The sequence below is a fragment of the Accipiter gentilis genome, chromosome W (assembly GCF_929443795.1).
Source record: "Accipiter gentilis chromosome W, bAccGen1.1, whole genome shotgun sequence".
Classification (NCBI taxonomy): domain Eukaryota; kingdom Metazoa; phylum Chordata; class Aves; order Accipitriformes; family Accipitridae; genus Astur; species Astur gentilis.
The window spans coordinates 14905609-14929895 of NC_064918.1; the positions used below are offsets into that span (position 1 = coordinate 14905609).

General features: G+C 45.5%; 2 protein-coding genes across 4 annotated transcripts in view; both read left to right on the plus strand.

The window, feature by feature from the left end:
• LOC126035282 (5'-AMP-activated protein kinase catalytic subunit alpha-1-like) overlaps window positions 1-4753 on the plus strand; it is a 79835-nt gene extending 75082 nt beyond the window's left edge. Inside the window, exons 9-11 of one of the 3 annotated variants that reach the window (XR_007504892.1) lie at window positions 3059-3280; window positions 3528-3609; window positions 4666-4736. Coding sequence is in view for 2 of the 3 variants with exons in the window: in XM_049793700.1 (XP_049649657.1) it covers window positions 3059-3280; window positions 4666-4676 (233 nt within the window). In the remaining variant the exon portion in view is untranslated. Of the gene's footprint in view, window positions 1-3058; window positions 3281-3527; window positions 3831-4665 lie in introns of those variants that run through there. The other 2 variants (XM_049793700.1, XM_049793699.1) reach the window with 2 other exon arrangements.
• LOC126035340 (endogenous retrovirus group K member 5 Gag polyprotein-like) overlaps window positions 1-24287 on the plus strand; it is a 132888-nt gene that overhangs the window by 99271 nt on the left and 9330 nt on the right. The window lies entirely within an intron of this gene.

A 24287-nucleotide genomic window follows, 5' to 3' on the forward strand; every position in this document is an offset into this window, starting at 1 on the left:
ACGGGCGAGTCCTTTTTAATATCCGTTTCTGTTTTTTCAACCAGCCTCATAAATGTCTTTACGGCTGCCTTTTCCTTCGCAGATGCTGCGATACCCATGCTGCCTTTTATCACGTAAGCTTACCATTCCTGCCTCTCTTGAGCAGCCCGGCACTTTCTTATAAGCCCACCGGCATCCGCGGCAATCTCCCCCGCCTTTTCAGTCGTTAGCGTTCCCCTCTTGTTCCTTACCGGATCACGTCGGGGGTCACCAGATGTTGCAAAATTCCATGCGGGGACTGATGACAGGACACCAATATGATGATCAAAGTCGCCAGTTCATTGAGCATAGCTGATCATTCTTATACAATTCTCCAAGTTCCTTAAAAGTTTTGATTGGTTGCTGCATGCAAGCACATAGTGTCCACGTGCACAAGCATAAAATATGATTGGTTATATCGACACTGTACATGCGTATAAACATAAGATGTAATTGGTTATACTAACTCTGTACACGCGCATAAACATAGGACATAATTGGTTATATCAACTAAAACATGCGAAACTTGTCTCAGTCTAATTGGTCAAGATAAACTGCCGAACTGAGGTTCTTTGTGCCAAGTTCCCTTTATCGTGGAATGCGCACCTGTGTTCTTCTAATTGGCATCTTTCTTTTTTTGGTCTTCTTGTTTATTCTGTTCAAGGCCTTCTAAAGGCGTCTGGAATGCTCTTGTGACCGTTAGCTAAATATGTGTCCACACCCTCTTACAGCAAAATGGAATTTGAGATGGAAGGAACACTGGGAAAGTCCCCCTTTGTGCTGCCCTATGGTAACTCACCTTATCTAGCATCTTGCACTTTGCTCTTTTCACACACCATGAATGGGTTCTTTTATCTTGATATTTGCCCCTATAACTCTAGGGAGTGATTTAAAACCCTATAGTCTGTCTTTTCTTTTTCATCCTTTTAGAAAAAAAACCCAACCCTCATCTTCATTCTTGGTCATTTTTCCTTGTAGTATTTCCTGCTTTTAACAGCTTCCTTGTGTTATCAATTAATATGTATGATATGATTGAAATAACCAAGAGGCTGCTAAAGTCCTGTGTACAGCCCCCATCAGTTAATATTTAAAATAGGGAAACAATAACTAGACATGATTTAGGGTTTAGGAACTAACTACTAGACAATGGGGCTTTACGTTTATGTCAGAAAAGGTAATGAATGGATTGTGGTCTGATCAGCAAACCTGGAAGAACCGCTTGGAACTGCTAAGATTAGGGAAGAAGTAGGTAAAAGGTAATTCCTACAGGGGGAGATTGTGACCACCGACTCATTGATCACCTACTCAAAAGAAGACAATGAAGGAAGTGCACTAATTTACATGAGGGGTGAAGAAGAAAGAACCAATCATTAAGGGAAATAATAATGCATATGTATTACTTAAGTATATAAATGTGGGAATTCTTGAGACAAAGGTGTGCTGTCTTGAGACAGGCACCCATTCATGCGCATCAATGAAATTAATTTGAAAATACCTTGACTCTGTGTGTTATTGGCTTGCACACCGGGTAAGCAAATCTGCTTTTAGGAGAACACTTGTGAAGAGGTGACTGCTCTCACAAGTACCAGTCACATATTGTCAGAGTTTTGTGTGACACATGGCATTCCCATCTTCCTTCACCTCTCACTTTGTGGTACTTGCCTTCGTAGTTGAGCATCACTAACAGGTGGTAACCCCCCGACTTGCATATTATCATCCCCTTGCATTCCCCCAAGTAGTACTTCTTCTGTACTTAAATATGCATTGTACTTAACACTGCTGTTATTAAAATCCTCAAAGCCGTGTCTCCTGCCTTGCAACATGGAACAGGGCAGCTAGGCTCACCCCTGGGGTGTTCCTTTACTGAATTGGCATGCCCCCTGCAATGCCTATATGTGTCCCAGTCGTCTCATTAAAGCTGGAGTTCGCTTGCATTTATACGCATCTGAGGACACTCCCCAGCTGGAGCCTCCAGGGTGGGAGCCCAAGGTGTCCCAGCTGTCCCTGGGGGAACTACAGCTCCTGGTGTGCCCAGCGGCACCTTTGGGACTACAGCTCCTGCCATGCCCCATGGGGCTGATGGTGGTGGTTGTCTCTTGTGCTGTGGAAGATGATGGGTCCTGCTGCTCCTGCTAGGTGGAAGGGGAGGAGCCCTTCTTCCCCCCCCCCCCCCCTTCCCTTTTTCACTGCTACTGCTCTGCCTTTTCACTTCCTTCTGGGTTGGAGGTCAAAGGTTGTGTGGGCCTTCCAGCTGGAAAAGAAGTGCCCGGAGGAGAGCGGTAGGTAATGGTCTTTTGCTGTAGGTCCCTGCTCAAGGCTCGGTCGGGGGGGGGGGGGGGGGGGGGCGCTGCAGGGAGGTTGGGGCAGGATGTGGTCTTCCTCAGCCCACCTGGCTGCTTGTTTCCTGCCGCCTCCCCATTGGTTGTGCTAGGCCTTGTTCCTGGCTGCAGTGAGTGGTAGGCCATGCCCCACTGGAGACACCTGTCCTGGGGGTGCTTCGCTGGCTGAGGAGTGGCTGTGCGGGGAAGCTTCCCCACAGGTGGCCGGGTTGAAGTCATTTAGGGCTGTGCAGTGGGAGGTCTGTATGGCTGGTGCAGCTCATAGTGGTTTGGGCTAGTGGCCATGCCTGTGATGTGTTGCTCACCTTGGACCAAGTCATTTCCTTTTTCCTTTTGTCTGGTTTCTTATGTGTTGGCTTCAGGGTTACAAGGTTTTCTGGTGTGTCAGAGCGCTGTGGTGGGTTTTGGGGGTTTTTGTGGTGGGTTTTTTCGTTTGTTTTGTTTTTGTGGTGCAGGGTTTTGTTTTGGTTTTTTGGGGGAGGGTGTTTCTGCTCAAGAATATCTTCTAGCTAGGCTCAAAATTATAATTGCCTGACTAACACCTCTAGTGAAGCTGATGGGCACAATTTGTGTGGATGGGTGGCAGTCTGTTACATATTATTGTTTTAGAATCAAGATAAGCGAGTTGCTTTTTTTTTTTTTTTTCTTCTATGTACTTAAAAACTAAACTACCTAACTATTGAAAATGCATTTTTCTCCAGTTCTCCAAATGGCTTCTTTTGAGTGGAAGAGAAAGATTGGTGAGAAAGTTTCAAAAGCTGCTTCCCAGCAATTTGAAGCAGAAGCTGGGGATGACAAGGATCTGGTTGATGATGATGATGTTAACTGGGTACATGCAACTAAGAGAAGAAAGGAAATTCTCTTAGAAGATTGTGTAAAGAAAAGTAAGCAGCTGAAGGTGCAAGTTTGGCTGAAAATAGGAGGTACTAATACTATCTTACTCTTTTTTTTTTATTGACTGAATAAGTGTTAAATAGTATTTTAATCCCTTCTCTAAACACCAGGCAATTTGCTAGCAGCTGCGTTCACGCTTTTCATATTTGAAAAATTGATCATTCCTTTCATTCTATCTTTACTGTTGGGTACTAAATAAGTTGTTTTCTTTGGTGGTGTCGGTAGCTGTGAAATGAAGCCTGTATTCAATCTAATTTTTGTGTGTTCACGTAACAGAAAAATGGTAGGAGGGAAATGAAAAACTGACTGGATCTGAAAGTTGAAGGGGTAAATAAGTTACCATGAGATAAGCCATACTGTAAGTAATGCTTTAGCTACTCTGGTAGCTTTTTTCCACTCCTGTAATTGTGTGGTAATCTTACTTTTCTGTTATTAAGAGTAAACTTATTTGCACGTGTACAGTGCCTAGGCAAATAATGCAAAACAGCTAATGCACTGTAATTATGTCTAATTATTTTGGAAAGCCAGGTTCAGGTAGCTACTCTGAACATTTTCTGGTAGCAGTACTGATGTATTTGGTTTCCATGGCAAGGTTGGGGGGGGGGGGGGGGGGGCTACAGGGGTGGCTCCTGTGAGAAGCTGCTAGAAGCTTCCCCTATGTCCGATAGAGCCAATGCCAGCCGGCTCCAAGAAGGACCCACCACTGGCCAAGGCTGAGCCAATGAGCGACGGTGGTAGCATCTCTGGGATAACATATTTAAGAAGGGGAAAAAAAACCCCACCCTGTAGCTGAAGAGAGGAGTGAGAATATGTAAGAGCAACAACTCTGCAGAGACCAAGGTCAGTGAAGAGGGAGGGGGAGGAGGTGCTCCAGGGACCAGAGCAGAGATTCCCCTGCAGCTCATGGTGAAGACCATGGTGAGGCAGGCTGTCCCCCTGCAGCCTGTGGAGGACCCCACACCGGAACAGGTGGATGCGCCCGAAGGAGGCTGTGACCCCGTGGGAAGCCCAGCCTGGAGCAGGCTCCTGGCAGGACCTGTGGACCCGTGGAGAAAGAGGAGCCCACGCTGGAGCAGGTTTGCTGGCAGGACTTGTGGCCCCATGGGGGACCCACGCTGGAGCAGTCTGCTCCTGAAGGACTGCAGCCTGTTGCAATTGAAAAACGGACTCTGAAGCTGGTTGCAAACAAAGACCCTTTATTGAACAAAACGAGTCCTTATATCTTCTAGCTGTGTCCAACACAGCAGCCAGCAATCATGGGCAGAAGCTTTTCAAAATTTTCCACTCAGCAGCAACTATCTTATCTCTACACTGTTCTTGGCTCCGTGTCCTTCCAGCATGATTACTTCGCTGGGAACTTCACTGTTCTCATGGTTTTCTGCCAACCAGAGCAATAATATTATTGTTTCCACAGGTGGTCACTGAGTCAAGTGCTCCCACAGCAGCCCACAGAAAGGACTCATGTTGGAGAAGTTCATGGAGGACTGTCTCCTGTGGGAGGGACCCCACGCTGGAGCAGGGGAAGAGTGTAAGGAGTCCTCCCCCTGAGGAGGAAGGAGCGGCAGAGACAATGTCTGGCGAGCTGACCACAACCCCTATTTCCTATCCCCCTGCCGTGCTGGGGGAGAAGGTAAAGAAATTCGGGAGTGAAGTTGTGCCCGGGAAGAAGGGAAGGGTGGGGGGAAGGTGTTTTAAGATTTAGATTTTATTTCTCATTGCCCTGCTCTGATTGGTTTGGTAATAAATTAAACTAATTTTCCCCAAGTTGAGTCTGTTTTGCCCGTGATGGTAATTGGTGAGTGATCTCTCCCTGTCCTTATTTCGACCCATGAGCCTTTCGATATATTTTCTCTCCCGTCTCCAGCTGAGGAGGGGGAGTGATAGAGTGGCTTTGGTGGGCACCTGGCATCCAGCCAGGGTCAACACATCACAACTGAGTATTGAGACTTCAGCAATTTTGGAAGAATATTGCACAGATGCAAGTCAGTTAGCAACAGGACAGGGAGGGCATGCCAGAGGGTGCGCAGTTCCATGTTCTGATATACTGAGTAGGGCAGCTCAACATATATGGCCAAAGGTCAAACAATGGTCATACCTGCAGGGAGGGAGAAGTTACTCCCCAAACGCCCCCCCAAGCCCACTGACCCATTTCCCAAAGTTTCTGGAAGCACAAACTGTGCATGACACCTAATTAGCCTAATGAGTTCAAGTGCCCGCCTGAAGGAGGGGCAAGGAGATGATAAAAGGACACAAACTGACGCCCCATGTGTGCATGCCCACCAGAACTGGACCTCTAGACTGGCTGGACCAACGCTGCACCCAGGACTGGTGAAATCTTGCTCTTCTCTCTCTCTCTCTCTTTTTTTCCCATAATCCCTCCACCTCATCCATTTAGACATAAAACCATTGACCAAGTCTGGGACTAGGAGTGGATCTAGCCGCTCCTAGGCTTCTTTCTGAGAAGGAGTCTAGAAAGCAAGGGGGTCCACTCTGAACCTCGTGACTCAACAGGAGGGCTCTCCTTGTTCCCTGAATTGATGTATATGGTTACCACGGGTTACACGCTTTACAGAAGTAGTCTTATGCTAATTCCTGTTGTGAGAGACCACGCCGCCTACTATTACACCTCCCAAGTTCAGGTTGCTTCTGCCATGAATAAAATGTTCAACTGATCATTTGGTGTCACTTCACCTTAATTTAGTCCGAGGGAATTCTGAATTCACCACGACCCCTCCCTGGTCTGTCCAGCACAGGTCGTGACAGGGGGACAGTTCCAAGAATAGTCTCCTTAAAATCTTGAGAATGCTCAACATCTGAATCTGTATCCTGACTTTACTTGTATGAGCATCTCCGCTTTATTCATTGTCCCAGACCAGTGATGACATTATTATCCTGATACAAATAATTTCATAAGTCAGTATATGCTCCTGTTCTGTTAAGCTATTTGTGTTAAGAAATTTCAGCCTGAAAAAGGGTGCTCTGGGTAGCTTGGAAGAGAGAACAACTGTCGTGGTTTAATGCCAGCCAGCAACTAAGCACCATGCAGCTGCTCGCTCACTTCCCCCCCACCCAGTGGGATGGGGGAGAGAATTGGGAAAAGAAGTAAAACTCGTGGGCTGAGATAAGAACGGTTCAATAGAACAGAAAAGAAGAAACTAATAATGATAACACTAATAAAATGACAACAGTAATAATAAAAGGATTGGAATATATAAATGATGCGCAGGGCAATTGCTCACCACCTGCAATCGACACCCAGTTAGTCCCCGAGCAGTGATCCCCCAATCCTGTAGGGTTTAGGGATTAATCCGTGCAGGGCCCGGACGACGGAACACCAATGTGATGATTAAAGTCGCCAGTTTATTGAGCTTAGCTAATCATTTTTATACAATTCTCTAAGTTGTTGAGAGACTTTGATTGGCTACTACATGCAAGCACTTGGTGTCCACACGCACAAGCATAAGCGGTGATTGGTTACATCGGTACTGTCCACGCGCACAAACACAAGACATAATTGGTTGTGTTAATTAAAGCATACAAGACTTGTCTTAGTCCAATTGGTCAAGATAAGCCCCTGAATTGAGGTTGTTTGTGCCAAGTTCCCTTTATCGTGGAATGTGCACCTGTGTTTTCCTAATTGGGATCTTTCTTCTTCTATCTTCTTATTTATTCTGTTCAAGGCCTTCTAAAGGCGCCTGGAACAGTCTTGTGACCATGAGCTATTTTCAGGTCCAATAACTAAGTTCCATATAACTGAACCCTACATCTCCCCCTCTCTCACTTTTTTGTTTTTTGGTTTTTTTTGATAGCATATTGCTGTCTTGTCCCGCAAACTTAGCCCAGCAATCAGTAGGTGTCAGTTTTATGTGGGTGTCCCTACAGAGGCAACTATGGTTTTGCTGCACACCAGCCTGATGCTCTTCGGAAAATCCCGGTATTTATACATTTGCAGAGGAATGGATTTTAGCACACGTGGCCGGCGGGTGCCAAAATCCACCTCAATTGAAAACCTATGACGCATGCACTCGCTGGCCAGGCGCACTGCACAAGTCATAGTTATCTTATCAATTCGTTCATGGGCTTTGTGATGCGGCTGTAATGCACTGAGAATTTTAATCTGTTATGTTAGCTAAGATGACCTACGCATTAGTTTTTGGCTGAGGTGGTATTCGTATTGCTGCACCATCTATGATGCTTCGGATGATGATGGTCGTATAAATCAAACGGAAGTCCATTGTGGGCTTGCACCTGTGAAAACACAAGCATAATCTCACCCCGAGGTTATTAATGAAAAATGGACTTTCCCATCGCCCTATTTCTAGATTCTTAACTGAGTCTATGACCTTACTTCTAATTTTAGTTTTAACTAACTGTTAGCAACACAAAAAAAATAATTAATTTTTTTTTAATTTTTTTTTTTTTTCCTGAATGAATGACTACATATCAGGTATCTTAAAACTACTTCCACACTCAGCTTCTATGAGTAATGTTTCGCCGAGTGCTGATTAACATTAAAACCATATATATGTTTGCTTATTCTCTACAGCACTTATTCTAAACTGCTTATTCTCTATACAATTAGTTATAGGTTAGTAGGTTAGTTGATTAGTTGAATGTCTGTTACAATGGTTAAAAAAATTTTTTTTTTTTTTTTGATGATTAACTATCTTTTCTACCCACTCGCACTAAAGTACATATCCAAACCCGATATCATATTCCATGTTTTTTACACACATTCTTAATCTCCACATTGACTGTCGGTCTCCGTCGTGATTTGTCTAGTCGGTCTATCTAGGGCTTCGGGACCTGCTGACGTCTCCACTGCCTCTTGCTCTTGCTCTTCTGAGTTGTTTGTGGCATCTGGTCGCTCGATCCACGGCTTGACTCATTTCACCGGTATCCAATGGGGTTGTTCATTACCTGTGGAAACACAAGCATACCCTCTTCCCCATGTAAATAATTTGCAAGGTCCTTGCCACTGCTGTAAAACCAGATCGAATACTGCAACTTGCAGCTGATTTTTATCAACATTTTTGTTCCCACACATATGCCTATTAATTGGGATCTGATCCTCAGTACCACGTGGCTGTAGCCAATTCAAAACATACAGTGCTTTGCTTATTAACTCTTAGGGGGTACAGTGCTGCATGTCTTCCCCCGTTTTTAAAATGTTTAAACGATCCTTTAAGGTCCGATGTGCACGTTCAACAATAGCTTGACCAGTGGAATTATGGGGTACGCCAAAATTACAAGCTACCCCCCACATCTGTAAAAATGTTTCTAATGACTGTGCGCAATATCCCGGGCCATTGTCTGTTTTAATTTCTGTTGGCACTCCCATGGCGGCAAATGCTGCCAAAAGGTGCTTAATTACGGCCTTAGCATTGGTTGATACATGAACAGTAGCCCACATAAGGTTTGAATATGTGTCAATAGATACATGAATAAATTTATATCTCCCAAAACTGGGATATTCCATAACATCTGTTTGCCAAATTTGCAATGGTGATAATCCCCAGGGGTTCACCCCCTGTGGTTGTAAGTTTGGAATATTCGCACAGTCTGGGCAAGCAGCAAGAATAGCTCTGGTTTGCTGCAATGGAAGATTAAATTGTTTACTCAGCGCTTTTGCCGACTGATGATCAAATTTATGGGATAGCAGTGCTTGTCCAAACAAATCAGGTTTGGGTGTATTAAAATAGATGTTTGCATTAGCTACTACCAGCTGATCCGCGCGCGCATTACCTTCCACAATGAATCCCGGCAGCGTTGTATGGCTACGAACGTGATCGATAAAAAATAAGTCTGTCCGTTTTTCTAGTAACATCCATAATTTTAAAAGTGTCATAAACAGCTGCTTATTGTTTACAGTTTTTAGTAGGGACCTATGCATATGTTTGACTATCCCAACGACATATTGAGAATCCGAAATAATGTTGACAGGTGTTTTATCCCATTTTTTAAAAACAGAGCATACGGCTAATAACTCGAGCACTTGTACTGACCCCTCTGACAGAATGACTTCGGATTTCCAGGATCCATCCTGTAAATATACAAATCCTGCTTTACCTGTCTTGCTGCTAGCATCAGTAAAAACAGTAATGGCCTCCAGCGGCTTATCGCTGCAAATAGAGTGTGGTTCCATTGTTAACATTGTTTTAAATAATGGGTGAGGGGGGTAGTGATTATCCACTTCCCCCTTGACGTCCAGCAGAGCTACTGCAAGACAGTCATTTTTCGTCATGGCATTACTCACAATATCAAGTGACATAGGTAAAATGATTTTGTCCATTTGCCTCCCTGAAATTTGTATCGCCCTTACCCCTGCTTTTTGAATGCACATCCCCAGAGCTTCAATTCTAGTGACTACCGTTTTTGACATGCTAGCAGGCAAGAATATCCATTCTAGTATTACCAACGGGTTTTGTTTTTGTTGCTCATCCCACTGACCCAAAATTCCCACAACTTCCTTATCTGAGTTATATACATACAAATTTATGGGCAAATCAGGGATATATCTGCCAGACATAGATGATGTGATTTTCTGCTCAATTGCTGTCAAGGCTCGCCACCCGGGTGCACTTAGTTGTAGTACAGAAGTTAGGCTATTGCTGCCCCGCGGTAAGTCCAACAGTGGTTGTAAGTCTGTATTTGTAATACCACAATAAGGCCGGATCCACTGTAGGTCTCCGACAAGTTTTTGTACATCATGTACATTTCGTATGTCTTTGTGTAGCGATAGCTTTTGTGGGCGTACAGAGGCTTCTGCAACCTGCAAACCCAGATATTTCCAGGGTGCCGTCAGCTGAACCTTTTCTGGGGCTATGATTAAACCAAACACCCCAAGGTATAACGTCAGGTCAGCTAATACTTGTTCAGGTGAAAGTTGTTGTGCACAGACTAGCAGGTCGTCCATGTAATGATATATCAGAGCCTCTTTCCATTTCTTGCGAAATGGTTCGAGAGCGATGTCAACAAACCATTGACATATAGTCGGTGAATTTTTCATGCCTTGTGGCAAAACGACCCAGCGATACCTCTTAGCTGGCGCATGCCGATTTACGGTTGGGACGGTAAAAGCAAATTTCTCACAGTCATCTGGGTGTAAAGGAATTGTAAAAAACCAGTCTTTAAGGTCAACAACAATTAAAGGCCAGTCTCTGGGGAGCATAGTAGGGGTTGGAATACCAGGTCGTAGGGATCCCATATCTTGTATTACTTTGTTCACTGCACACAAGTCCTGCAGCAAATGCCACTTACCCGACTTTTTCAAGATGGTAAATACGGGAGTGTTCCACGGGCTTGTAGAAGGAACCAAATGTCCTGCTTCCATCTGTTCAGCCACGAGTTGCTCTAAAACAGCGACCTTTTCTGTTACCAGCGGCCATTGATCAACCCAAACGGGTCTGTCCGTTAGCCATTTTAGTTTTAGGGTTGGTCGCTTGTCAATGGCCGCTTTTAAAAATGCGTGGTCAATCTAACCCCCCATTGCGCCAAAGCGTCCCGACCCAAAAGCCACACGGTAGTATTCAAAACATAAGGCCTTACATGTGCCGTCCTCTTGTCTTCACAGTCCTCAATCGTTATGAAATTTATGCTAATTTGTGTGGAACTCTGGCCTCCAATACCTGTTACCACGGTGTTGACATTTTGTAATTCCCAGTCCTCGAACCACTCTTCCTTTGGAACTATGGTCACATCAGACCCTGTGTTGAGGAGCATACGTTTACCGAGCAGAGATTTTCCCAAAGGTCCATATAGATTGAATTGACGAACGGGTTTGGCAGATCCAATTATTTCTGTGAAGGCCACGAATGGGGTGTCAGTGGATCCGAATCCCCCATCCCCTCGTTCGGCGTCTCTGACACAGGGGACGCTAGCCTTGAAGGGCACTAATTGAGCAATTCGGGTCCCAGCCATAATGGTTACAGGAGGAACAAATACTTTCACCATAATCGAAATAGTTCCTGTGAAGTCAGCATCGATAACTCCAGGCAAGACGAATATTCCTTGTTTAGAAACAGAAGAGCGTCCCAAAAGCAATGCACTTAGTCCAAGACCCAAAGGCCCAGTAGCATTCGATGGAACAACATGAACTTTATCATCAGTTATTGTCGTGTCAGCGGCAACGGCCAGGTCGACTCCTGCGCTTCCTTTGGTGGCTGCCTTAAGTTTTAAGAGACAACCGGGTACTCCATCATCCCCGTCTGAGAGGCACTTGATGTCTTGGCGCCCCTCATCTTGGCGCTCGTTATCCTGTTTCCCTGATTGCTGAATGTTAATGGTGTTCCGTCTTTCTTAAACTTTGATCAACAGTCGCTGGCCTTGTGTCCGAACTTGTCACACCTCTCACAGACTCCAGGAAAGTTGGATCGGCTGCTGTTAGTCTGTGTCGGCACAGATCGAGGCTGCGTTGCTATACGTTGGGGGCACGCACGTCTCAAATGCCCCAGCTGACCACACCGATGACACACGGGGGGGTCTTTGTGTGGACCGTAGTCTCCTTTCCCCTGTCGCACCATCGGTTGCAATGCTACCGCGAGTGCAGCAGCGTGAGCTTCAGCATGTATTTTAGCTTTTTCTTGTTCCTGTATCAGAGGCAAGCGATTACAAGCCTCTATGATATCCACTAATGTAGCTGTACGTGGAAGCGACGCAATGATTTGTCTGCATTTTGCATTCCCGTTTTGAATAGCTAAATCCTTTCCAACTGCAGTTTTTGCTTCGGGGGTTAAAGTGGGTGACGCATCAACAGCAGCTTTCAAACGGTCAAGGAATTTCATGTACGGTTCCTCTTCCCCTTGTATGATTTGAGAATAGGGTGGAACCGGCTTACCCACTTGCGGCACCTCTGAAATAGCTTCCAGAGCTAGTTGTTGTGCCAATTGTAAAACCTCTGGTCTTAATGCAGCCTGAACGGGACCAGTAGCAAACTGTCCCGTGCTGAGTAACATATCAACACTGACAAACGCAAGTGGATTTTGCGCCCCAGCATCTAAATTTCTCACCTGGGCTTCCTCTGCTTTCTGCCTCCACCGATCGTGAAACAGCAACCTCTGAGTTGGTTCGAAGAACATCTCCACCAAAACCTTTATATCCGCGGGCACTAAGGTTTGTGCCTTGAAAAATTGTTGTATCATTTGTTGTATGTACTTATTGTCTATTCCATATTGCATGATGGCCTTTTGCAGTTCTCGAACCGTTTTCCAGTCCAGAGGCGCCCATTGTCGTTTCCCTCCTGGTTCAGTGAACACGGGAAATGAGCTGATAGTGGGTGGCAGTATGACTCCTTCTATAGTGGCTTGCTCGATAATCCCGCGCCAGCGTTGTCCCGGCGAAAAGGACGGATCGCTGGGTGGTGGTGGTGGGGGTCCTGCCCGGGCTGGTTCCGTGTTTTGTGAGGGCGGGTCTGTTAGCCATCGCATTCCTTTGTATTGTAATGAACGGGTTAACTTTGTTCATGAAATCCCACATGGGGGTAGAGACATTCTCCACAATTACCTCTAAAAGTCTTACTGCTAATCTTGACCTTTGGTCCGTGTATTTTAGATAAAAGTTGTAGCCCTTGTTCAAAGCAGAATAGAATCAATTCGGCTAATGATGTTAAAACAACAATATGATAATTTACTTACATACTAATCGGGAAGGGGGAAGACACACATTGTAATTAAACGAATGCTTTGTGTAAAAAAAAAAACCAAACAAGAAAAGCAGGGCTTGCTTAAATGTTGCGTAAAAATCACGAGGAAAAATAACAAATATAACTTACTAGATAAGGAAGAGAAAGACAACAGCTATAATTTACTAGATAAGGGGATTAACTCTACCACGACTACATATCTCCACAACAAAATACATTCTACATCAAAAAGACACTTCCCCTTGAGAAGATGGACCGAATCCGCCCAATAATGAACCTACACAAACAAAGGAAAAAAAAAAAGAGAGAAACAAGACAAGGTGAAGATTGACAAGGGAGGGGTGCATAAACTGTATAAAAGGAATGTAACTATAACAGAAAGTTGCGAGCTTTTGGCAGAGCACTGCCTCCCCGGCCGCCCAGCGCTGTTTTGCTCTTTTATCGCTTGCTAATAAATTCGACCTTTTTTATTCACTACAAATTGGCTCCTCCAATTTGTCACAAGCGTCTATAACAGTATCTATCCTCGTATCTCCCTTCAGACCCTTTCCCCTCATCGGGCACTAATTCCCCCTTTTGTACACACAGATCAATCAGTTCTTGCATTTTGTCCCTGGGGGATTTTTCTTCCCCATTGCCCACCACTTTAGCAAAAGAATCCATATTCTCTATGATCGCAGTTGCTGCTTTCTCATATGACTTTCTCGACAACGGGTGCCCACTTTTACCCCCGTCTCTTTTCCGCATTTCCTTTGTCTTTTTTTGTTCTATTATTAGAGTAGCCAAGTCCTTGTTTGCATCATCAGAATCGGTACATAGCTGGTTTTGAGCTTCCTCAGTATTCTCTAAGTCCTGTGGGGCCCCCCAATCATCAGTGTCCATGGGCAGAAGAACGTCCTCCGCTCGTAACGGCGACTGACTTGACTTTTCCAGCAAAGTATTTATCACCGCCTGTTCCTCGGGTGTTAATGGGGCCATGGGAACATCGGCGTTATTTCCCTTCCCCCCAAAATTCAGCTCTTCTACGGGAAAAGCTGCAACCGGTGTTTTCTGTTCCTCTAACGGCGGCGCTGTTGGCAGCAGGGGGGGCTCCGATGTTCCGTATACTGTCTCCGCTGCCGGACAGCACGCTAGCGGAGCAGAAGCATTAATGGTTCGAATTTCTGTCGCTATAGCATGTTTTAGCGCATCCTGAGCAGCAGTTTCTGATGTTATTTGCTGCATCATTTGGAGACACTTTTTCCAATGTGCTGCCAGACGTGCAGCTATTTTATTTCCTTCTTGTACAGAGTCCCATATTTCCTTTCCTAAATTCTCCCAAATAGACAATGAAAAGAGGGCCTCAGAGTCCTTTAAAAATCCTCTTCTTTGGCCCCACTGTAACAAGTCCTCTAACTGATCCTTTTTAATATCTATTTTTGTTTCTTCAGTCAGCCTCATAAATGTCTTTATGGCTGCTTTTTCTTTCGCAGATACTGCGTTACCCATGCCGCCCTTTTTATCAACGTAAGCTTACGATTTTACCTGCTTTTTCCCAAGCAGTGTCCTGCCTCTCTCGAGCAGTGCCGGTGCTGTCTTTCAAGCCACCGTGGTCCACAGCAATTCCCCCACCTTTTCAGTAGCGTTGCCTCTTGTTCCTCTTCGGATCACGTCGGGGTCACCAAATGTAGGGTTTAGGGATTAATCCATGCGGGGCCCGGACGACAGAACACCAATGTGATGATTAAAGTCGCCAGTTTATTGAGCTTAGCTAATCATTTTTATACAATTCTCTAAGTTGTTGAGAGACTTTGATTGGCTACTACATGCAAGCACTTGGTGTCCACACGCACAAGCATAAGCGGTGATTGGTTACATCAGTACTGTTCACACGCACAAGCATAAGCGGTGATTGGTTACATCGGTACTGTCCACGCGCACAAGCATAAGCGGTGATTGGTTACATCGGTACTGTCCACGCGCACAAACACAAGACATAATTGGTTGTGTTAATTAAAGCATACAAGACTTGTCTTAGTCCAATTGGTCAAGATAAGCCCCTGAATTGAGGTTGTTTGTGCCAAGTTCCCTTTATCGTGGAATGTGCACCTGTGTTTTCCTAATTGGGATCTTTCTTCTTCTATCTTCTTATTTATTCTGTTCAAGGCCTTCTAAAGGCGCCTGGAACAGTCTTGTGACCATGAGCTATTTTCAGGTCCAATAACTAAGTTCCATATAACTGAACCCTACACACTCCCCCCAGTTTATATACTAGACATGACATCACATGGTATGGAATACCCTGTTGGCCACTTTGGGTCAGCTGTCCTGGCTGTGTCCTGTGCCAACTTCTTGTTCCCCTCCAGCCTTCTTGTTGGCTGGGCATGAGAAGCTGAAAAATCCTTGACTTTAGACTAAACATTACTGAGCAACAACTGAAAACATCAGTGTGTTATCAACATTCTTCTCATACCAACTCAAAAACATAGCACTGTACCAGCTACTAGGAAGACAATTAACTCTATCCCAGCTGAAACCAGGACAACTACTTAGAAGTTTAAAGCAGGCAAGTTTATTTATAATAATAAACACACTGTGTGTGTGGTCCGATTTAAATAAACAAAAGACTTTGAGAAAAAGCTTTCTGTTCATATATTTAAATAGTTTCCTATTTTTACTGTTCAGTCTGATGGTGACACTGTTCAGGGGGGCAGTGATTCACTTTTGTACATCCTTTTGTGTTCCCGAGTTCTGTAATTCCTGAATAAAATTTTGAAGTGTTTTAAAGGTGACTTAAATTAAAACCAAATTAAGCTAAATCAGTTTTAAGCATGCTGCCATCAATACCTTTAATGCAGTAGCTGTATAAGTTGGTTACATTAATATTAAATAGCTTAAAGCACAGAATACACAAATTAAGAGTCTTTTGTTAACATCTTTGTTTTTAACACTAGGAATAAATCATACAGTGGTCTACAGAAAGTTAGGCCTATTTTGTCCTTTTCGGGATATTGTCACGAAAATTTTGCACCTGGCCCGTGCCAACCAAGGAGAGAGAGGCTAGATCACAAAGTATAGAATTACAAGAGTAACTTTTTTATTCATGCTCATGAGGTGTCCCATTCAAATTGAGGCACCCCGAATACAGTTTTACACATGGTTCTTACACCTTTCAAGCATTCAGATACAACATGATTTGACCAATCACTACTTAACACACACATACTACTGTTTTGCAAAGCAACTATAATTCTATGGCATCATCATCATCCACCTGCTTCTTTCTTGATCTATATGTCCCTGGAGTTGGTCTTGCTACAGCTAGTTATCTATGATGTCAGACAATGGGAGGGTTTCACAGAGGTGTTAGAGGGGCTAGGATGCTGGCATTATCTTGGTAGTCCAGGGTATCCTTTATTCTTCAGGATGGGGGCTGTCCTTCTCCCAGCAATGAGCTGGGGTCTTTCAGTCATGCTTACTTAACCATGACTATGCAGTATACAATGTAAGCTCTCTCACGCTCTCTGTCATACAATTTCATACTATAAAGACTAATTGGTACAATAGTTAGGGAATATAGAGATTGTGTTTTTAAGCTTGAGAAAGTAGAAGTATTTCTAAATGCTTTCATTCTACATCTGATAATACATAATATAATACATAAACATAATAATGTTTACTGTACTTAAAGATCAAATTCTAATATATGTATTTCTCATATCTCCCTTCCCACCTTCACCCTCCTTGTATTTTACTTTGGATGTTGTATATTGTGGAACACCCTTCTTTTCTCTGTATTTTGGTGTTCTTTTTGATTTGTTTGCTTTTGTGTATTATGTAAAGTGCAATAAATCTCTTGAATGGCAGCAAATAATCTGTTATATATGTGGTTTAGGGCAGGGAGATACAGACTGCTATATATTTATTTTGAGAAGCAGGTAGTTTTTGGTGATCTTAAAATATTAAATTGGGACAAAACTCAGTCTCCAAGACTAAGGTTTTCCTTTTTCTCTGTTAGGAAACAATACAAAAACTTAACACATCTATAAGTAGCAAAATGTGTTTTGGGTTTTTTTTCTCCAAATTTAACGAGAACTATATCTTATCAGAAGCACTTTCAGGAGGCATTTTACTTGCTTTGGTGTTAACATACCTGAGGCTTAACAGAAGTTCTAACTTGTATTTTCCATCAAGTACTCTAGCACACTGTAGAGTTTGGGCAATTATGGTAGTATGGTGTTGTCAGGTGTCGTGGTTTAAACCCAGAGGGCAACAAGGCACCAGGAAGCCACTCACTCCTCCCCACCCCCGGCCCCCATGGGATGAGGAGAAAATATAAAGGCAGGCTCGTGAGTCAAGACAAGGACAGGGAGGGATCACTCACCATTTATGGTCACGGGCAAAAGACAGGCTCAACTTGGGGAAGAAACAAAATCAATTTAATTTACTACAAATCAAATCAAAACAAGGATACTGAGAAGTAAACCCAAACCTTAGAGCACCTTCCCCCCACCCCTCCCTCCTTCCCAGCTCAACCCCACTCCCGGTTCTCTCTCCCTCCTCCCCCCGGCGGCGCAGGGGAACAGGGGGTGGGGGTTGGGGTCAGCTCACCACACCTTGTCTCTGCCGCTCCTTCCTCTTCAGGGGGAGGACTCCTCACTCGGCCCCTGCTCCACCGTGGGGTCCCTCCCACAGGAGACAGTCCTTCACGAACTTCTCCAACGTGAGTCCTTTCCGCGGGCTGCAGTTCTTCCCAAACTTCCCTGGCGTGGGTCCTTTCCACGGGCGATCTTCAGTCACAGACTGTTCCAGCGCGGGCTTTCCCATGGAGTCACGGCCATCTGTGGGCTCCTCCCCAGGCTGCAGGTGGGCATCTGCTCCCCCACTCACCTCCATGGGCTGGGGGGGGACAGCCTGCCGTCTCACTGCGGGCTGCAGGGGCATCACCTCCTTCCTCACTGACCTCAGTATCTGCCTAGGTGTTCCTCTTACATTCCAATCCCTCACACTCGCTACAGGTTCCCCTTCTTAAATCCGTTCTCCCAGAGGTGCTACCACCGTCGCTGATTGGGTCGGCCTTGGCCAGAGGTGGGTCCGACTTGGAGCCGGGGAAGCTTCTAGCAGCTTCTCACAGGAGCCACCTGTATACAGATGGGTTAAAAGATGGGATTTTGGTCCGTGGATGAACACTGGGGGAGAGGTAGATAGCCGAGGAAAACGCAGTCATCACAGAAAATAGATGGTTTGTTGCCTGTTGCTTGGAATGCTGACCACGGAGATAAGAGAGCCGAGCAATACTGGGGGAGGACGGGCAGCAGGCTGTTGCACAGCACAGCTGTGTGCATGATTGGCGAGTGACTGCTGGATGATGACAATATGCCGCATGTACAAAGCCCATGAACCAATAGACAGGGTGGCTATGGCTCGTGCAGCGCGCCTGGCCAGCGGGCGCATGCGTCATAGGCTCCCTATGTTACAATCGAGGCGCGTTTTGGCACCCGCTGGCCACGTGTGCCGAAACCCGTTCCTCCGCAAATGTATAAATAGCGGAATTTTTCCGAAGAGCATCGGGCTGGTGTATGGCGAGGCCACCGTTGCCTCCGTGGGGACGCCCACGTAAAGCTGGCACCTACCGATTGCTGGGCTGAGCTCGCAGCACAAGACGGCACAAGAATGTACGGATGGTCCATCTTCCTCACAGTCCTCGGGTCGGTATGTTAACTTGCTTTACAAGATACCCTTAGCATAACACACATCTGTAGTTAATAAATGCTTGCTTTTTCCCCTTATAGACAGCGTGCGTGTGTTCGCCTTCTCGGGAATCCTCAAAACCACCCTAAAACACCACCCCTGTGGCTCCTCCCCGCTACCAAGAAAACCCCTGCCACACAAACCCATAACATCAGGGCACACAACTTTCAGGCAGATCTTTCTTTAAAAAAGATTTCACATATATTGGAGACTAAACTCACAGTGGGAGGCTTTTATTACTTGGAACAGGTGGAATAGTTGACATTCCTTTCAGTCTGCTTCCTCAAGTTCCCTGCAACGGTATGTTTATCCTCTCTGGTGGAAAGTGGTGTTACGGATGCACAACTAACCAAATCCAACAGGTGTTAAAACTCAGATTTCTTCTTCAGCTAAAGTCAGTTAGAAGTCCGGTAACATTTTATAAAGCCACAGGCTCAATGATGTAAAGAGAATTAATACTACACCACCGACTCAAGAATCCCCAAGTTTTAAAGCGATGGCTCCAAAACACGCATATCACTCACCTAGAAGCTGAGGGCTCTCTCCCTCGAGGAGTTACCTCGGGCGGTGCCCCGACCCGAGGGGGAGTCCCCAACTGCAGACCCGCTGCTCCGAGGAGGACTGCCAACGTGTCCTCCGGCAGGACCCCCTTTATACCCCTGTCGAATCTGACCTGTGGTCATTTAATCCTATTGGGCAAGAGTGTCACCTCAGTGTACCTGGCACATCTCGACTGGCCAGTTCAAATTTCAACCTGCAGCCTCCAGTGTTTCCTTCCCCTTCTCCCTTCCTGGAGAAGTTTTGTTTCCTGCTGGCAGGATGGGGGTGGGGTGGGGGTGGGGTGGGGAATGTACTGCCACAATCCACCCCGTGACCACAGTCATGATTCGACTGGTTTCTTTGGAGTGGTGGTACAGTCACCTCTTGCCTCCAAAGTTAAAAGGGGGTACAGTTTGGCGAGTTTGATGCTCATTGTGGGTCATCGTTCCCTTCTGGTCTAGAACTAAAGTGGAATATCGAACACAGGAATATTCAGTGTATGGACAGTTTAAAGGATTATACTTAACCGTTAGTACAGGCTTCACTACCAAGCATTTGATAGAACTTATTGCAATATAGATTACAGTAATCATAGCTACAAGCATTATTAAAGATCAGAGAAGGCTGGTCACCCACCCTGTGAAAGAAAATCTGAACATATCAAAACTTTTCCCAACCAGTTGGTCCCTGGTGCAGAAGCAATTGCCTCTGAGTCTCTTGCCGTATTCTCTCGTTGATTTAGTCTTGAAGCCACATTGACACATTTGGAGTGAACACAGCAGTTGTCCATTGACATGTTCAAAACTTTACATATACCCTTCTCTTTCTTTGGCATCTAATCCAATACAGCCCAATTTTTGATAGTCATCTTACCAATATGTTATAACCGATTGTTTGAGAGTCCCCAAATTGTTAGATGTAGCATTGGCTAAGGTTGATAGCTGTAAACTCGGTTCTAGGGTGCTCTATTGATGTTCCTCGAGTACCATACAGTTGCCCCCATGGAATTTCAGGGCATAGCGTAGTACCATTCCAACTCTACCCCGTGATCCCATGGGTTACTTGGAGGATGTAGTCACATCTGTTTCATACTGAACTAGCATTTACTGCACCTGGTGACCAACTATAAACAACATGAGTATAACCTCCTCCCCCATCCAATCTGAACCTCCAACTATAATTGTTACATTGCTCTCGTGCGAGGTCAAGGACTCGCGATATATTAACGTCCATCATTTTGCCACGACATTATCATGCAGATCTTCACCATCCATGCCTGTCACCGTCATCACTGTCAGCAAAAGGACTGGAATGACTCATTCCTTCATGGTCCTGTAAAAAAGCACAAACTGGGCCTTGGTCTTAAAATCGGGTCACAGGGTTAGAAGTCCGGGATTATCCACTGGGCACTGATGTGGTGAGTCTTTCCACTCCCATGAGATGGTCTCAGAAGACCAATGTAATCAACCTGCCACGTGCTCCAAAGAGCCTTGCCTTGTCTGATATTGTTACCGAAATCCGGAATAAAACTCCTTAACAGCAATGAGAAGTTAAGAAGCAGGCATTCCTTTATTGCAGCGCTGGGCACAGGGGGGATCGCTCCACCTAGCATGTGCACCTAGCTAGTCTAACTGTGCAGGTTAAATACACACCTGTTATACATATTCACTAAATTTCTGGAAAATGTTATACATAATCATTAGCTTTCCGATAAATCATTAGCATATGTAAATGTCTCTTCACGCAGGCGCAGTGAAGGTCTCTGGTGGTCTTCAGAAGCCCTCTGGTGGTCTTCCATAGTCGTCTTCACTTGTCCGCTTCTTGACCTCTCTTAGGTGATTCTGCGCAGTACAATTCTCACCATGATCTATATTAGTTTACATAAAAATGCATACTATGTCTATTCTTAAATTTAACCTTTCTAATAATTGGCCCTTCAGACACACCATCTTATTAATATTCTTATGTTAAAACAATCATTGGTTAATCTCACTTAACTCTACTGATTGGAATCCTCGATAATTAGATCGAGGTGGGAAGGGTAAGGGGTTTCCAAGCAGCAAACTAGTGTCCATAGCGGTTTCCTTAGTTTCCTAAAACAAAACACTACAAACCAACAAATCTTTGTCAAAGTTTCTGTGGTTAACTGATTTTAGACAATACTTGAATTCTTATAGTTACACATAGTACATTTTCTAAAGTTCCTAAGTTCCTATGACTACATTTCAAACTTAACACTCCCATACCTATGCTTCACAATTTTCTACTTCTTAATCAAACCAAACTCTTTTATATAATTAGATTTTAATTTCTTTATCAAAATATTTGCAACAATATGCTGGGCCAGAGCTTGGTTTGGGTGATTAGCTTTAAGCCTTATTTGGCATTGCAGGCAAGCTGTAAGAATTGCTTCACAGGTTTTCATAGACACTGGCCAACCCCAAGATCGGCATTCATAATAGAGATCTGCTTTCCCTGAGCAGCCTCATTTGATATGCAACCATTCTGCTAGTCTATCCCAATCTTCCTTCTCACTGGTGACCATCCTGATTTGGGCCAGGTGGTCCACCTGCTGATTCCATTCTGCAGCTGGGGTTCCATCCCAAGCATGGCCCTTCACCCATCCCACCTTTAAAGGTCGGGATCTCCCTACTGCCAGGAGATGTTGCCAGTCCTCTGTCCTCCACACTTTTGCATGACCTACTTCCCACTTACTAGATTCCCACTGACATATCCACTCTGTAGCGCCCTTAAAGGTTGCGTAAGAGTCAGCATAGACAATGGTAGCACCATTCCCTACGGCCAGTAATAAAGCCCGTAGTTCTCCTACTTGTGCACTACCTTCACCCTCTTCTTCAGCTGTCTTCCCAGTACCAATCTCCAATGCCACTGCTTTATATTGCCATTTTGATCCCACTCGATGGGCAGATGCATCCATGAACCACACTCCCTGCACATCTGAGCCTGTCACGAATTTGGGTGCCTCCTCAATCAGAGAAGGTTTATATGGTTGACCCAGCAAGGCTGGGTCAGGGTTTACATGTTGCTGTAGTTTGAAAAACCTTAGTCAGACCCTCCTTTAGTGGGAGCAATTGGCTTATCCCTTCTAGGTATGCATACCATTTCCTAACTGTGGCCTTTTGGGCTACTCCCTCCAGAGGAGGAGACCCATTGAGGACTGAATTTAAGAGCGGGGAAAGGACCCTGTGCTATAACATCCTGTGAAGTACGCAGCTTTTCAGCCTCTTTAACTGCTCTAGTGAGGGGAAAAGACCCCCTTCTCCCAATCTGAATATCATTGTTCAGTCTCTTTAAATGCAGTGGAAGAGAATAATAAAGGCCTGGCTGGTCCCTGTGGCCCCTTTTGAAATACACCACAGTATGAGGCATGTTCAGCAAATCCCCATTCCACCCTTAAAGGATCTAGTGGGTGCAATGGACCTAGTCTCTGGTAAGCCTTAAGCTCATCTTTCAGAGCATTAAGGGCTTCCGTATGTTGCAAAGTCCAATCCCATTTTCTGTTTTTTCGGAGCAAGTCATAGAGGGTGGGCAATCACTGAGGTAATACTTGGGACGGCAGAAGTTAATGGTGGGGTATTACTGTTCAATCTTTTATAATCAATTGTTAGTTGCCACCTTCCATCTGATTTATGGACTGGCCAAACAGGAGAATTATAAGGAGAATGTGTGCAACTGATGATCTCTCTTTTCTCCAGATCATTAATTACTTCCAAAATGCCCCATTTGGCCGCAGCTGGACGTGGGTATTGAGGGACACAGGTTACCTTAGATTGCAGTAGTGCAGGAGCAACCTGCAAGGTTCTCACATGAATAGCCTCTGCCTCCCTGCCCCCGAAGCTCCACACCCTACCATTGGGTAGGTCCCATTGTCTGCCTGCCAGCACATCAAATCCCAGTATATTTCCCTCATAGGGGCTTAAAGCCACTTCCACAGCTGTCATTCTCTTTTCCCCCAGTAGCCAGAGTTGAGTTCGAGCTTGAGTTCGAGCTATGGGGCATTTTCCTGTCGCCCCTGTTACTCCTCTAATGTTTATAGCCTTTCTCGATGGCCTAATTCCCAGCTCACTAGCTTGTCGTTCATTTAAAACACTAATTTGGGCTCCTGTATCGATTAAGAATTCCAAACTTATCCATCTTGGACCCACAGGAATGCGTATATAAGGCTCTTTATCAGCAGGTATTCACCATGTGGATTGGGCGGCCTGAACCCCAAACCGCAGCTCCTAGTTTTTAGCCCTTCCAGTTCCTCTCGCAGTGCCGCGAAAGGGTCCCGTTTCTCTTCCCGAGGGGGCGGGGTTGCTGGCGCTTCCCTTTGGTCTCTAGCTTTCCCCTCCAGCAATCCCACTCCCGGATGCCGCCAGCGGACTGCCCGTGCAGCACGGCTCGGGGTGCCCCCCGTGCCGGTGCCCTCTGCCAGAGGGCGTCCCTTCCGGGATCGTAGTTCCGACCCGACCGACCGCGAGTTCGAGACCGCTCGGGGCGGGGTTTACAACGGGCTGGGCGGACCTTCCTGCTGCCCTCCGTTACCTCCAACAGTCCCTTTTCCCGGATAGTAACAGGTTCTCCTTTCTCCTTGGGGTCCACACCCCCAGCCCAGTAGGCTACTCGGGACCTTATCGACTGATCACCTCATGGTCCATCACTCAGAAACACTCCCGGTCACCAGTAACCTCTCGCTAGATCATCACTCAACAGTATCCGATCCTCTCCCGTTAGAGAAACTCTCCACAAATACTCAGTTCCGGTCCCGACCAAGGGGCCGTGCAAACAGCGCTCCGGGGGCTCCCACCGTGCGGGGCCGCGTGCCCTTCTGTTTCAATAAGGGGCCGCATGTCCCTTTCCTCCAATTCCACCTTCAGATAATCTATTTCCCCTTGCCTTTTAGCAGAATCACTCTTTCGGTTCTGTGCTTGAATCAAGCAGGTGCCCAGGAGGGCACACACACTGCCTTTGCCGTCTCAACTACTTCCGCGGCATAGTTCTACTCTCTCCACGACCGCTGCTGGGTCAGACCACTTCTCCTTCGCCCAGTCCAGACCCGGGGGAGAAGGGCTGCAGCCGTGCCTCCGTAATAATTCCTCCATTAACACCATCCTGCCAACTAC